The sequence below is a fragment of the Melozone crissalis genome, unplaced genomic scaffold (assembly GCF_028551555.1).
Source record: "Melozone crissalis strain CALT ecotype California unplaced genomic scaffold, PUWL_Pcris_2 ptg000004l_1, whole genome shotgun sequence".
In the NCBI taxonomy this organism is placed as follows: domain Eukaryota; kingdom Metazoa; phylum Chordata; class Aves; order Passeriformes; family Passerellidae; genus Melozone; species Melozone crissalis.
Genome location: NW_026535782.1, coordinates 40029691 through 40045391, shown reverse-complemented (window position 1 = coordinate 40045391; position 15701 = coordinate 40029691). Strand labels below are relative to the sequence as shown.

Sequence of the window (15701 nt, the reverse complement as noted above, 5' to 3'; positions counted from 1 at the left end):
GTGTCAGAAAATGTTAAGGGGTCATTTGTCTTCTGAGAAGGGATATGCCAAATCCATGATTTCTCCTGGGGTCACAGAATACAATTATCCATATTATTTCTTTATTTACTGAATTTCAAAAGATGGGCTACTAGATTGCAAAAATTAGTATTACCTGTGACTCAGTTTAGAGGTTCTGAGGCTATTGACTAACCATGATTTGTGTTAGGGTGTGCATTGTGGTGCAGCTGGAGGGCCTTGCACTTCTTTGCTCATGTTGTGAGTGAGCAGGTAGGAGGACAGGCAGGAGTAGAGTCCATCCCAGCTTCCCCAGCAGTTACCAGTGTTCTGCCACCAAGTTCAAATGTCCATTGTTAACAGCATATCTTCTCTGCTGCTTTCTCCCTTTCAGAGCAGCGGTAGTCCTGCAGAGGCACAGTCAAGTGGGAATTAATGGGAGTTGTAATCTCTGTTTTTGCAGAATGATTTCTTTACTTCCTGCTCATTTCCACACTAACTCACCTTAATTATCACTTGAACTCTGCTCATAGTCTTTGTCCGCAGAGCTGCACATAGGACAGTTCTGTGAACCTTTGGAAAGGAGGAATGTCTCTGAACTGTAAGCTTGAGCTTCATTTTCTTCTTCAAGCTCTGGACATGAGTACTTCCTGTGGCTTGTGAATCAATGCATAGCAGAGAGAACTGAAATTGTACAGAGAATGTTATTGTTCCTCACAAATGTTGAATGAAGCTGTGCTCATGTGAGGGAGTAAGGAAGTGATAGAGACGAGGTAGGTTCTATGTTTTGTGCCACATATCTAGTGGTGGATCAGACAGGAACCTGCACTTCTCCCTCTGTGCCCCTTTCCCTCCTCACCTCTGGTCAATTCTTTACACTGCCCATTGAGGCATTCAAAGAAATGAGCCAGACTAACTGATAAAATTTATGATTTTCTTTGGATAGCAGGGGGGTTGCAGCTTCCAGGATTTTCATCCATTTGGATGGAGCTCTTTTGAGCTCCATTTAAGAGCAGGAATGTGCCATTTTGACTAAGCGCTCTGGTTTGGATAGTGAACTACCTTCTCTGTGCTGAGACATGGTCTTTTAAAGTAAGTTAATTTGATTTTAGCAGCTTAAACAAAACAGCTGAAGAAGAACAGTTGAAGACTTTTACTTCCACCTTTCCTCCTCTGGTCCATTATTGGGATCTTTCTGGGTTGAGCTAGGTGTTGATGTGCGAGTAAGATGGCACAAGTTGTCTTGATGGCTGACTATACATGTCATATCTATCCATCTGTCTATCCATACTATGGCAGGAGAGAGAGGTAGTTTGTGTCCCTTGCTTTGAAGCAATCTGGTGTTAATGCAGCATAATCCTTCCCCACAGTGTGAGGAAGAGCTGGGAGGAACAAACCATGGAAAAGATGGTAGCCTTTTTTCTCAGGAGTACCTTGCTCATGAGGTATTGCCAGAGCATTTTCTGCTTTCTCCAGCATGTGTTCAAAACCTGGAGGGAAGCAAAGGAAGGTGTGGTGAGCTTTGGAGATGAGACCAGAGCTGTGGTGTGGTGTGTGCTTGTTCTTAGTGTCTAGGAGAGATGTGCAAGTGGAAGGGAGGCAGCTGATGGGTGTTCAGTCTTGACATGAGAGGCAGTTGCTGATTCTCTGCTAATCCAGAGAATACCTTTATTTTCCCATATTCAAATGTGTTTATACACTAGAGCATTGGGCATCTCAGCTAGGAGCTACTCCCAGTCCTGAGAGGTGGGCTAGACCTCATAGCTTTGACTTCCAGCCAGTAAAGCTGACCCATGCTATACTTGAAAGAGCACAGTGACCTTTTAAAACATCAAAAAAGCTGATGCTGTCTGGTTCAGAAAGCAGCAGTCTACCTCTTTCAGAACAATAGTACCCCAGAACGTGCTGCCACCCACATGCTCTTTGATGTGCTGACTTTCTGGAGAACACTGTGGCTCAGATTGCAAAAAATGCTTTGCTTGGCTGATTAATGTCATGGTGAGTGCAACTCCATGTTCTGGAAACTTCCATTTTCCAGTAGCATTTGGAAATGGAATCTAAATGGATCAGATCCAGAAAATGCAATCAGAAGTACTTTTGCTTGTTTCTCTGTGGAGTTGTCAGGTTCATTGGAGGGAGGGGTTAAAAAAAAACCCAAAAAACAATGAAATAAAACAAATTTGATTGAGTGTTCCTAACAAAATGGGAAGTGGGTTTGCAGAGATGGTTTTACAGGAAAAACATAGAAGAAGCATACAGTGAGATAACACCTTCATTTACAACAGATTCTCATACACACTTAGAAGAATGGCTCAAGAGGACATCAAACATCTGCTGATATCTCTAGACTTCTCTGCCCAGGTTTTATTTTTCTGGATGTCTTTATACCATGGGTAACCTGTTGCTTGTATTTTAGCTTCCCTTTGTTTCAGAGTTGCCTATGCCTTAAATCAAAATGCCATCTTGGAATTATTAAGTTGGTAATGGTGTATAATGGAGGGCATGTTTTGTTATAAAACATTTCAGGATAAAACTTGATAAATACTAAGACCCAGAAGGAAATCTCCTTCTTTTCAGCTTAGCTGAGCTTTGCAGTTTATTTGAATTACAGAGTTCAACCTTCAATTAATTCAGCATCATTCCTTGTGTTAGCACTTGTTTTGAGTCAAGTTTTTCTGTTCTATCTCAGCTGTTGATTGAAATTGGAGAGAGAAATTGCTTCGTTTGTTTTGAAGTAGGACACTTGGCATTGTCACCCGCAGGAATTGATGCTCAATTCACATCACAATTGTTTCAAAAATTTCAATTATTGCCTGTGTTTGGGCAAGCACCACTTGACTTGTTATGCAGCAGATTATTGCTAGAGTATCCCAAGTCCTTGTGTAAAATGGACTGGCAGAGCCAAGTTTAGGATGTTTCTCATTTCCTTACTTATTTGAGGGAGATCTCTGCTGATAATGTACATAATGTATTACCTCTCTCTCCATGAGTAATACCAGGGTGCTCAGTCTATTCTATACTGATATTTTTTTAGAGAACAGATGTCCACACAGTGTATGTTCCTGGATCTGTTCTAATTTGAGAACTTACTTCTTTAAAGAAATTTTGCTGAACTAGAGCCCTTAAAGATTACTTTTGCTTGAAGGTGGTCTGCCTTTTGATAAAAGCCCAGGAGTAGGAGGCAAAGCTGGGTTGTCTCTCATGCTGTTGTAGGTTGGTGACCTTTGCAGTTTGTGTTAATAAAGTTTGCTGTGGAAGATTTCATAGCGGAGCTCAACTATTATGGTGTAACACAGCATTTTAGCATTTTGTATTCTTTGAAGATGGATGCTATTAAAAACTTCTTAACAAGAGTTTAGGCTCTGTATGACTTCCCCATGACCAGATTGCTTAACAACCTTTCTTCCCCAGCCTGGCAGCCATGTATCTGCTGAGTAATCTAAAGGCCAAGTTATTTCTGCTCTACAAGTAGTCCCCATACTATCCAAGGCATATAGCTGACCTTTGCAGCTCTGTATGCCACCTCCTGGCAAAGGGTTTGCAGCTGGACCTAGCACTTCTGTTGGCATGTAACCTGGAAGGGAATCCTGCCCACAGATCCATCACTGTATTGACTTTGCAGAGCTGGCAGGAATAAAAAACCCCCGTGACAACACGTCAGGAAGAGGAGTAGGTAGACCTTCTCCTCATATACAGGATGTGGTTTATGATTTAAGAGATGCCTGTGTCTTGAGATGCTTTTAAGAATACTTAGAAGACGATTAAACTAGAAGGAAGATTGTTCTGCTTGATTTAATACAGAAGGAATTAAGGGGATTAATTCAAATTAATTAAATGAATTTATGTTGTCTTTACAGAGTAAAAATCTAAAACTGATACTGGTTGATGAAAGTGTTTTTGTGGAGTTTGTGCTTTGCTTTGGTTTTCATTGTTGAATTTTTATATGTTTTTAGTTCACTTCTTTGTTAGAAACAAACACTTGACAGGCATTTAAGGTATGTAATCCTTAGCATAAGACATAGGTTGACTTATGGAGAAGCTTCCAGGCTTGGCATACAAACACAAAGCAAATGCTTTAGACAAAGAATTAGGTGTCTTGAAAGCGTGACAGTTTCTCATTTCAAACTGTGTTGACAGGTGGGCCCAAAGCCCTTGCAGAAGTTACTACCTCATCTTTAATCTTTGTACAGTTTAAGTTCGCACACACACGCATGGACTCATCCATATCCTCATCACTTATCTCTGTTTTGTTCTATGAGTATATCAAAGGTTCACAAAGATAACAGGTTTTGTGTTACTGCTTTTTAAGGCTTTTTGGTGTCCCTGGATGACTTTTACATACTGGGCAGCGGCTTGGTAATGTTGCAGACCACCAACAGTGTTTATAATGAAACCCTCATTAAGCAAGTGGTGCCTGAATCCTTGCTAGCTTGGCAGAGGGTCCGCATTGCCAACATGATGGCAAATGATGGCAAAACTTGGGCAGAGACCTTCTCCAAGTGCAACTCTGGTAAGTACACCTGTATATGCATCTTAGGAAAAAAGATGTGTTCCCTCTACCTCTTGTGCATGTCTCCTTCCCTTGGCAGGACATGTAACTCTCTCTGTTCTTGTACCCAGGAACCTACAACAATCAGTACATGGTTCTAGACCTGAAGAAGGTCAAGCTGCAGAGGAGCCTCGATGATGGTGCATTGTACATTGTGGAGCAGATCCCCACCCTTGTGGAGTATTCTGATCAAACAAATGTTCTCCGGAAAGGTAATAGCTCCTATAGTAGTTACTGGCTTAGGAAAACCATCTCTTTATGCTTACTGAGAATTGTGTTTTGTACCAGGGAGGGGTTTGTTGAACACTAGTCCTGAGTTTAAAGTAAGGAAGCTTTGTGTGAGCAACCCTCAGCTTTGTGTGAGCATCCCTCTGCATCTGGGTGAATTGCAATCTATTCATTTATCTGGTATGCTGTGGCAGGAATGCAGTAAACATCTGTGTCTCCTAGAAGCAGAGGAGGGAAAAATAGACTTTGTCTCTTTGCTTGTCTGCATCCTTGCCTTTTTTCTGGTATTATTTTTCCCTGTTGTAGAGACCAATGAGGGAAAATGTGAGATCTGTTTGGGGCAGTACTAAATAACTGTGATGCTATGGGCTACTCAAAATGATTGTTGAGTCGGTCACCCTGCAAGAAGATGAAATTTTGAATACCAAAGAACTTGTATGTTAAATTAATCTCCTGAACTTTTCTGGATCTCTGTTTTCTGATAAATATTTGCTTTTTAAAAGGTTCTTTAATTCCCTAGCAAGACTGGCAAGAACTTGATGGAAAACAAACAAAAATCTTGGTCAAGTAGAACATTCACTGTCAGGTTTAATTTCAAGTGTTTACTAGACACTTAGAACATCAACAAAAAGCCTGAGCCTTAAGTGTGTCTGATGCTTTGTGCTCCTTCCCCTAATCACATGCTGAGGGGATAAATTGATGAATTGCTCATCATCAAAATGATGGGAAATTTGTCTATGTTAGCAGCTGGGGTTAGTTCTCTTTGAAATTTTTCCTTGTGTCTAGCTTCTTGGAAAGTTCTGGCTTATTCCAGGCATTGCCACATTGTCGGTCTCTTTTGGCTTCCTTTGCCTTGGGCTTCTCAATGCTGTGTTGTGTGTGGGATGCAGACAAAGCAGCTGATAGAGGCCCTCTAGCTCTGGCACTGGAAACATTGCAGCCCCAGCATGGCAGTGCTATACCTGTGCAGAGAGGCCAGGCTTGGCAGGTACCTTGAGTTCCTTTTCAGCAATGATTTTGGAGCAGCTGTGTGGCATTCTCTGTAGGACTGAGCCCAACTCCTGGGCTTGGACACATAGTGACCACTTCTTCCCTCTGAGATGTTGCAGCTGCTCTGTTCTCAAAGGTGGCAGCATGTATTAGTAGTTACAAATTACCTACAGAAGTTACACCTCATACCTACAGTATGTCTTTTCCCAGATATCTAAGTGTACCTTGTGCATACTGGATAACAGAGCAGTCATTCTCTGGGAATTTAAACATTAGGAGGACAGCCTTCAACACTCAGGGTAAGCTAAGCCCTGCCAAAGTGCAGGTTTGGAGACCTCAGCTGCTGTAAGCAGCAGATCTGAACTCCTCCATGCCATGCAGGACACCAGACAAGTCCCATCAAGGCCCCTGCCCTGTTCCCAGGTGCTTGAAGCAGCTCAGGTGAAGGAAGTTTATCTTTCTCAATACCACTGCTGGCTTAAAGACTTTGTAGAATAGCTGACCCTGGCAAGCTCCATCATTGCCATGTAACAGGTGTCCCAAGATAATGCACTTTGGGCACACTAGTTTGGTCAGAGTGAGTTTGCCACCAGCATCTGCTTTTTAAGTCTCTTTGAAGCATAAACCTAGAAACAAAAGAGAATGAGAATTGAAATCTCAGGTGAACAAAAGCAGGTATTGCTGTAGTAAACATTGTACTGAGGAAAAATGAAGCATTTCCTTATGCAGGTTTGAAAATGGAAAGATTTTTTTTCTTTATGGCTTCTGTCGTTTTTGTAGGGCAGTGCAGATGAGTTCTCAATACCAGGAATCTCTTACATTGCCCTTTCCAGGCAAAGATGTCTGGGTGCTTTCTGTATATTGACAAAGAAAGCTCAGAAATCCTTTAGAGGAGGTGAGGGAGGGCAACACTGTCTGAAGAGAAGGAGTAGGTCACAGAAATAGGCTGCACTTCATTTTTCTTGATGGTGAATGAGTAGTATATCAACATCAACACATCAGAGCAAAGCCTGGGATCTGTGTGTCTTCTGCCATATGTGCAATATTCTTATTGCTCTCTCTCCATGTTGCTGATACCTTTTACTCTCTTAAGTGCAGAGGAGGAAAGCATTTTGATTCAGGGATTTTTTGCTGTCTTCATGTCATCCCTTCCTTTCAACCTCACAGTCTCTCTTGACTTGTTTTTTGTCACTGTGCACCCTGCCAGGTTTCACTGGCTCATAGCAGCCCTTGAGTAAAGCCTGGCTTAGGTTGTCTGCTGCACTCTTTGCATGGGATTTGCAGTTTGGCAGAGCCTAAGACACAGAAGAGCTCTTGCTAGAGGGGAACTTTAATAGCTTTCTCTGTTTTAGCAATTTTAACAAGTTTTTCCAGGTGGGAGAAAGAGGTCATCTGTACGCACTGTGTTCATGTGAGACAGCAGCACCTTTTTGAATCACAACTAAACCTTACTGGTTTGGAAGCTGATGTATCCGTGTCCTTGGGCCTGCGTCGTTACAGGCTGGCAAGTTGCTCATTTCTGGAGGACGCCTGTGTTACAACACAGCCTGTACACAACCTGTTTCCTTCAGGTAGGCTCTAGGTCACGTAAGCAAATGCCAGCAGACAGGAATACCCTGTCTTCCCTATCCCAGGCAGGACCCAAGCTGGTGAGGCCTCCACTCAGACAGCGCTCCACTGCTTATGCTGTCTGCATATCCTTCGGTTTGTATTTGTGTGTATTGCTCCCGGTGAGTTCCAGTTGATTTTTTTGAGCTTCTTACACCAGACTCTTCACACTATGCTGGGCTGATTTTAATATGTAGAGGCCTGCATTTACCAGTGCCTAGATAGTAAATCTCTAAGCCAAATCCTGATGTGTGTGATTTGAGAATGAACAACAAGGGAATGTTAGTGCTTTGGAGACAACTTGAAAGTGTGCTACTCTGGGACCTAGCTCATGTTATATACTTGCTGCCTAAACAATAGAAAAAATTAAATGTTAAGGTATAGTTATCTATTTTTATATATTCTAGGACTTCCTGTACTCAGATTCTGACCTGGAACGTCTCCTGGTTCTTTACAAGAGCTTTCCACAATGGTCTTCTTTCAGGCAGTTTTGTGCAGGATTGCTTTTGGAAAAGTTAGAGCAAGGCTCTGCTGATCACTTCTTAACCTTCAAAGGCAGCTACTGCCAAATGTGCAGCAATCCCCCATCTTTCTTTATGGCTATGTGCAACCCCCACTGCACAAAGCGTGTGTGTGCTGACCTGCCTCCTGTTCACCTTGAGTGTCTGTGGTCTCCGTGTGTTTGTGTGTGTCAGTCCCTCCCTGACATCTCAGCATGGTGTGTTCTGCTTCGGTAAGATGGGAAGGGGGCAAAACCAGAGTGACTTCAGGCCTCTCACTGTGAAGTTTGGTGGAGGTAAATGATTTTGCAGTCCTTTAAGGTTCAGCAGGGAAACCTCTGCCAGAGGGCTGTGGCCATGCTGCATGTTCAGGCTGCTGCAAGTCTGATCTCAGCTGTTTTGCAGGATGAGTCCTGAGGCTGGAAGTCTGGGGGCGGGTTGCCTGGGTATGCAGTCTCCAGTGGTGTTAGGCTGGGAGTCAGCCCTGGTCATGCCAGTGACTGTTTCCTTATTGTGTTCAAACCAGTTTTCTGTGTTGTTCCTCGACATGCTGGTGAGGCAATAGAACATGGACAATTAATTATTTTCTTTTCTGATACAAGCAAGGGCATCCAGCTTTTTCAAGTGATTAATAGATTGGGATTTGTCTTTGACAGGTTACTGGCCTTCATACAATATCCCTTTCCATGAAAAGATTTACAATCTCAGTGGGTATGCATCGTACGTTGTCAAGTATGGCATGGATTTCTCCTATGACCTTGCTCCAAGAGCCAAAATCTTCCGTCGAGACCAGGGCAAGGTGACCAACTTGGAAAGCATGAAGTACATCATGAGATACAACAGTAAGACACCTGTTTGTGTGCTGTGGAGCTGATCTTAATAAGCAGAGTTACTTTTATTTCTTGGATTATAGTGGGAAGCTGCAACCTCACATACAGATCAGTTATTTTGTCCTAAATGCAGAATACACACAAAGTAAAAAGGTGACACAAGCTTACTTTGGAGGTAGGAAACTGGGCTAAAGTTTCCTATCAAGAGCAAGGCCCCTTGGGCTTGTTATTTGACTTTTCCAGAAAGCTTCTGACTCCAAGAGAGTACTCCAAGAGACCTCATGGACTGCTATCACCTAATACATCTACAGCCTGTCAATCTTGAAAGCCTTAAGTCCTAAGCAACAGTTAGATGTGATCAGACCAGAGAATTTAGTGTAAAACTTGAGGTCTTTTCCCATGTTCAGGCAAATGGTCTTTTGCAGGTGGGATAGCGTTAATTTTCTTAATTAAGTGGTTAATACAGTAGTGTGTTTTGGATTTAGTATGAGAATAATGTTGATAGCTCTATCATTTAAACTCCAATGTTTTAGTTGTTGGTGAGTCAAGGACTTTTCAGTTTCCCATGCTCTTCCAGCAAGCAGATGCACAAGAAGCTGGCAGAGCAAAGCCAGTACATCTGACCTGAAGTGGCCAAAGGGATATTCTATACCATTGAACCTCATACTTACTGTGTAAGCTGTGGGAATTGGCTGGAAGGGGCTGATCCCTGCTCAGGAAAGGGCATTGTATTGGTCAGCAGGTGGTGAGCAATTGCATTGTGAATCACTTCTTTCTCTAAGGATTTTTTCTCTTGCCCTCCCTCTCCTTTTTAATTTTTATTATTAACAATTCACTTATTGAAATTGTTGTTATCTCAACCCATGGTTTTTACCTTTTTCCAATTCTTCTCCCCATCCCATGAGGGGTGGGGTTTGGAGGGATGTGGATGAGCAGTTGTGTGTTACTTAGTTGCCAGCAGGGGTTGAACCAGGACAGCAGGTAATGCTCTGTTGTTTTTTCCTGACAGGGCTCTCCTTAACTGGATTAAACCCCGCTTAATTAACTTCTGGCTAAGCCCATCTCAGAGTACTGATAGCTTTAGATGCTATATTTTTATTCCCAATTACAGGGAGTGTACTGCTTACTGGACTTGAGGTTTGGGAGGCCTCTCCCAGGGTGGGGTGTCATTCCTGTCTGAGCTGTGAGTAGCTGCATGCTCGTAGATGCTGAGCTCACCACCTTCCCCTCCTGACTTGCAGTTACTGCAGTGGGTGTTCAAAGGTTTTGCTTCTTTGCACTTATTTTAATCCAGAACAGGAAAACAAAGGCTCTCATTTCCCCCTCTCTCTCTCCCTACCCCCCACCTGCCACTTCCCTTTCTCTTCTGCTTTTCTCTTAAGAAAGCTTCTACAAGCTTTTGTCATGTAGAATTTCATCAGGTGGTATTGCAGATACTTGTAGTTAGAGGTTGGCAGTGGTGCCCCTGGGTTGCAGAAGTAGCTTTATGGTCTTGAATTAGGAGCTTGTCTACTTAATGTCATGTAGCTGGTACCTGTGGAGAAGCACAAAAGCAATGTGACAGAGTGCAGTTACCCAGTTTTTAGTGGCTCCAGTACTTGGCATCAGCTTTCTGTGAGGGGGCTAACTTTTTTTCTTTTCTTCTGCTCTTCCCACCACATTTCACCCCAGACTATCAGCATGATCCTTATGCTGAACACAATCCTTGCAACACCATTTGCTGCCGGGAAGACCTGAATCCTTCTATACCAGTGCCTGCAGGCTGCTATGACACCAAGGTAAATTGCCTCAATTCCAATATCTGCTGAATGCTGGCTGCAGCCTGTTTGTGCTCCTGTCAGACCTGTAGCATGCTTCCCTACACCAGGCCAAGCATGGCCAGGCATGTCTGTTCCCTCTTTTCATGCTGTCCCAGTGCTTGGGCACCTCCTCAGGTGGGAATTCTCTGCAGAGTCTCATTTCCTGTCCCTGACATCAGTCCTGGCACAGTGACACAGGATACAGGGGGAGATGTATGAAGCAACTTAACCCATGGGAGCTTGTAGTGTTCAGGAGTTAAATTCCAAATCCTTACAGCAAGAAATGAGTCTTCAGCTCACTCAGGGAAGGAGACTGTTGTACAGCTTCAGCCTCCTGTTCATTAGAACTCTGTGGGTGCCTCCCAGAGCCCACAGCAAAGGGGTTGCAGTCTCACTTTAGGTTTACATTTACAAAAGCCTGGCTCTCTAGTAAGCTACCCCACTCTGGGGCTCCACCTCTCTGCAAAACTGCTTTCTCAAAAGTTTGGTGAAGATCACTTTGCACTTTAGGGGTATGTGGGAAAATCCTTAGACCCACTGTTCTGGAGAAAACAGCATTTATTTTAGGCAGGTGATATGATATTTTCACCTGAAGAGCAGTGCCCAAGTAAGCAGCTGTGCTGAAAAGTTGTTCAGTGTTTTATCCTGTGGGGTCCAGCTTGCTGCATTTCTGGATTACGAGTTTGGTTGCTAGGGTGGAACTGGGGGGGCTATTTTAATATCTCCATTGCTGTGTCCAGCCAGCTGTGTGTTGCAGTGGACAGTAGTGGGAGATTCCCAGAGCTGGGTAATACAAGAGGAATGCAGAAAATGGCTTTGTAGAGGGGGTCTGGTAAGGGAGTGGTCAATGCCTGCTGCAGTGCCTAGCCAGCACAGTTAGGCAAGGAGAATGGGCTGGGCTGGAGGTGGAATGGGGGGCTTAAGAGGGGCATTGCAAGAAATGACCCAGAGCACAGGCCAAACCTGTTCTAGTTATAAACCCTACCAACATATTTAGTGTCTGAGTTTGGGAAGATGGAGGAGGCTTGGGGCCTCTTTGGAGACCATGAAGGAGCAGTGCAGAGCCTGGGTAGCAATATTAATTCTGCTGCCCTTCTCCATTCCCGAATTGCCCTGACATGCCCCGGGGATGGCCCAAGTGCTCAACATGCAGCAGAGCTTAGCGAAGACCCCTCATCCACCTGCTGCAGCCCCGTAAAATCAGGGAGGGTTGGCCTGAGGGCAGATGCTCTGGCTCTTTCAGCCTGGCAAGGGCAAGTGTGGGATTGTGGTTTGCTGGTGCCCTTCAGCACTGGCTGCTGTGTGACTGGAGGTGCCTCTGCGCAGGGGAGGAATTGCTGCCTGTGTGTGTTTCCCTGTGCTCTCTTCCCTCACCTTATAATGAAATCTCCCGGAGCTGTTCCTGCTGGCTGGGATGGGGATGTGCCAAGCCTCACGCTGCCCTTTTGCCCCGGGTTCCTGTCCTTTGTTCCAGGTGTCGGATTTCCGCCTGGCTGCAGCGTTCACGGCCTCGGCCATCAATGGCCCTCCGGTGCAGGGCGGTCTCCCGGTCTTCAGCTGGAGACGCTTCAACCGCACGCGGCACCAGGGCCTGCCCGAGTCCTACAACTTCGGTTTTGTCACCATGAGGCCCATCCTGTAAAACCAGCGCCAGCATCCACAAGTGGATTTTTTTTTTAATAGGAATTTTATTTCTTGTGTAATAAATCGACCTGGATGTCCACATCCCTGTGCCTTATACCTGCCTTCCCATGTTCTGCCTGCCAAGCACTTTGTACTGATATTGGCTGCTTCTCTGCAGCCCAAAGCACGTTCCTTTCTTCTGAGCTGTTTGAGTGGCCCTTCTTCTGACTGGGATTGATGAGAAGCAGGTGGCAGAGCTTTCTGTTGATCTGAGCCATCATCACAGCTGTTCCCAGAGCAGGAGTGAGGAGCAATGCCACCAGTGAGAGTGATCTGTTTCTAGCAGCTGGGACAAACCAGGTGGCTGCTTTGGGCTGTGATGGCCTTACCTCAGTGCTGGCTTGATCTCTGCCTTTTGTCTGAGTAGTGTGCTGCAAGTTGCTTCCCATCAAGCGTGCGTTGTCCATGGCAGATCAGCCTGTTCTGTACAGGATGTGACTTTTAGTGGCACTGTCAAGACTTCCTTTGTGTGGCCAGAGCAGCACAGGCTGCAAAAGAGGTTGAAGAGAAGCGGCCTGATGCTTTAGAAATGCCTCCGCCCCAGGCTGCAGGGACAGAAATGTGATGCAGTGGATCTCTTACAAGGGATCTCTCTTGGAATGGATCATGCAGTTGCTCAGTGCCATCTTTGTCTGCTCTCTCAGCTGTAGCAGGGGAATGTGACAGTGAGATGGCTGTGAGGGCCAGGGCTACTCTTAGCTACCTGTGTTTACACCAAGGAGTTGAGTCACTAGGCTGTTTTGTGCTAGATGTTCTATGTTTAATTAAGTAAAACAAAATAAACAGCTCTTTCCTCATGTCCTTGATGGTCCAAGCTAAATAGTGCACAGCACTGCCCTGTGTTATGAAGTTGAAGAATGATGAGCAGTGTGAGATTTTAATGAAGCCTCTAGCGTTTAGCTTGTGTGATGGGGAAGGGAGCAAGTTACTGGGTGAGGTTCTAGCTAAATATTTGCTCTCAGAGTAAGGGTGATTTTTTGCCAAGGGAAGAGGGAGACCAGCAGTTACAGCAAAGCTGCTGTTGATGATGAAAAATTCATGAAAGGACTGAAGTGATTTGTTTGCTGAGGTAGGAGGTAGGTGTGAGATGCTGTGTGCAGAGACCTCCTCCATGTGGGGGTGGAGCCACTGCCACAGATTGGATTGAATTGACCTGGATTGAACAGGCTGCAGCAGGCATTAAGGAGGACACTTAGGGAATGGATCTGGGTCATGAAGAACACTGCAAGGAGCTGAGCTGCCAGCAAGCAGAGGACCAAGAATCAGCTGCTTGTTTGAAACTGAAAGCACAGAGGGGCTGGAGGATGGCTTGATTTCACTGTCACTCCTAGACAATGCAGCAACACTGCAGCAGCATGAATTTACTGCTTTTTCACACAGTTTTATATAAAAATACAAATGGAGAAGTTCTGTTTAAAAGTTGGTCCCCAGGGACCAGGAAACTGCCAATGGATTGCTACAGTGAACAGTGTTCTTGACCCAGGGCACAGCTAGCTAGATGCTTCCACCTGCAGGGAGTGGAGCTGTGTGGCACCTGTGATGTGCCCATGACACAACAACATGCCTGGAAATGGCAGCTTTGCCTTTCTGTCACCTTGAGCCTCCCCCTGAGGTATGACCTTTGTGCTCCAACCCAGAGTTGTGGGACATCAGAGCTGTTCTGAGAGTGCCTTTCAGTAAGTAAATATTTACACCAATGGGACCTTGTGAGCCTTTGGACTCCAGTCTGTGTGACTGTGGCTACTTTTTGCCTTTGGTTGTGCTGCTAAAGGCCACTGCCTTCCTCTTGCTGTGCTGTCCTTTGTGCTTCTTTTGTTGCCAGGCCAGCTAGGGCTGATCTGCCAGTCCTGACCACAGCAGCTAGGTCCAGCTCCTCTTCCCTGTACAGCTGCATCAGTGGCCAGAGGAGGCTTTGACAGCATTGCATGGCCCTGTTGGCAGGTGCAAAAGAACTGACAGACAGCTACATGAAGTTTAAAGGTCTCTTTGAGTATCTTATTTCCTTCTGCAGATGCCACTTGGAATAAAAAAAAATGAAGGTATGGTCTAAGCAGAGGATTTGTGGCAGAAGTTGCCACCTTTTTCATACTGTTTTCAGGTTTTTCCAAGTCTTGTGGCTTCTGATTCTTTGACTTCAGGTTTCCAGGTCTGGCTGAAGAGGGACTTAGTTGGTGGGGAGATGGAAGTGGGAGGTGGTAGTGATAAATCTCTCTTGCCATAATGAAAAAATACTCTTCAGTCAATGCCTAGAGGAAATGACTCCTCTCAGTAGGACCATCAAAATTGTCACATGGAACATAAGTTTTCACATGCTTTACCATTCCCCTTTTCTGAAATTCAGTAGCAAACCTGCCCCTCCTGGTTCCAGTGGTCATACCCTGCACAGCCTCAGCTCTAACAGGGGCCACAGTTTGTCATAGCAGGAGACACCGGGGCATGGTACCAGTGCCTGTCCAGGCTGCACAGCACTTCAGGGAGAAACCAAGAGCAGTGTGTTGGCAGTGTCCTGGTGCTGTGCTGCTGGCTCAGATTTGCTTCTCAGCTGACTGCTGGAATTTTTTCAGTTTCCTTACTAGAAGCATCAGTGGTGTGCAGAAATGGACTTTGCTCTGGGGCTGTAGCACTTTCCAGACCTACCATGGAGTGTGTGCCAGAGCTACTCTGCAGCAAACAATGTGTTCTGCATGTTCACATTCTCACTTTGCTCTACTTGCAGTTTCTCTTCAGCAGGAACTGCAATTACAGCAGTGCTTGAGCAGAGTAGTTATGCTGTATTTGATGATAAAACATAGGTTCTGCACTATGTGCAGTACATATACTTGTAGTTTAAACAGGCAGTTTGAGAAACTCGGGACTTTTAAGTGGGATTGTGCTGAGGCATCACTTCACAAGAGTCCATCATCTTCTGGTCAGTGACTTGAAGCAAATTTTAGTAAGTGCATGGAAACTAATTATTAGCATCACAAATTAATTATATGCCCTCGAAGTACAGGCTTGGCACATCAGTAACTCCATGTTTTAAGTACTCTGAGTTCTCTGCAGTTTGGCAGCAGAGTTGTGTTCAAGAGGCAGATTTTCCCAGACTGCCTTCTAGTCCAGCTGTTTATTGGTCCCAAACGAGTTGCACATCATCTGTCATGGTGCTGCTCCTGGCTTCTACCTTTGAGGCATCTGGGTGGGGGGGGCAGAGCCCTTCATGATGCCTGCACTGAGACATGTTTTAATTAATTATTTATTTATAATTTATTAATCCTGATTTCATAACCCTGAGAGATGCACTTTGTGCTGTGCACAGCAGCTGCTTCCTGGCCAGGTGAGTGGGCCTTCATGCTTGAAGGGTGCTCTGAAAATCTCCAGTACTTTGGTGAAAGCCTCTTGCTGAAAGAATGACCATTGCTTTGGTGGTCAAACCTGGCATCTTGGAGGGCAAGGAGAGCAGCACCAGCAACTGGATTTCCATTCCTGAATTCATCTGGGGCAACTCTGGGGCGCAGGTCACTTTATTCTCTCTGTCCCT

At 44.9% G+C, this 15701-nt stretch overlaps 1 protein-coding gene across 1 annotated transcript in view; it reads left to right on the top strand.

The window, feature by feature from the left end:
• PLBD1 (phospholipase B domain containing 1) overlaps positions 1-12143 on the top strand; it is a 38123-nt gene extending 25980 nt beyond the window's left edge. Inside the window, exons 7-11 of the mRNA XM_054278652.1 lie at positions 4307-4507; positions 4618-4758; positions 8529-8714; positions 10374-10480; positions 11976-12143. Coding sequence (XP_054134627.1) covers positions 4307-4507; positions 4618-4758; positions 8529-8714; positions 10374-10480; positions 11976-12143 — 803 coding nt within the window. The remainder of the gene's footprint in view (positions 1-4306; positions 4508-4617; positions 4759-8528; positions 8715-10373; positions 10481-11975) is intronic.
• Positions 12144-15701: the final 3558 nt, after the last annotated feature.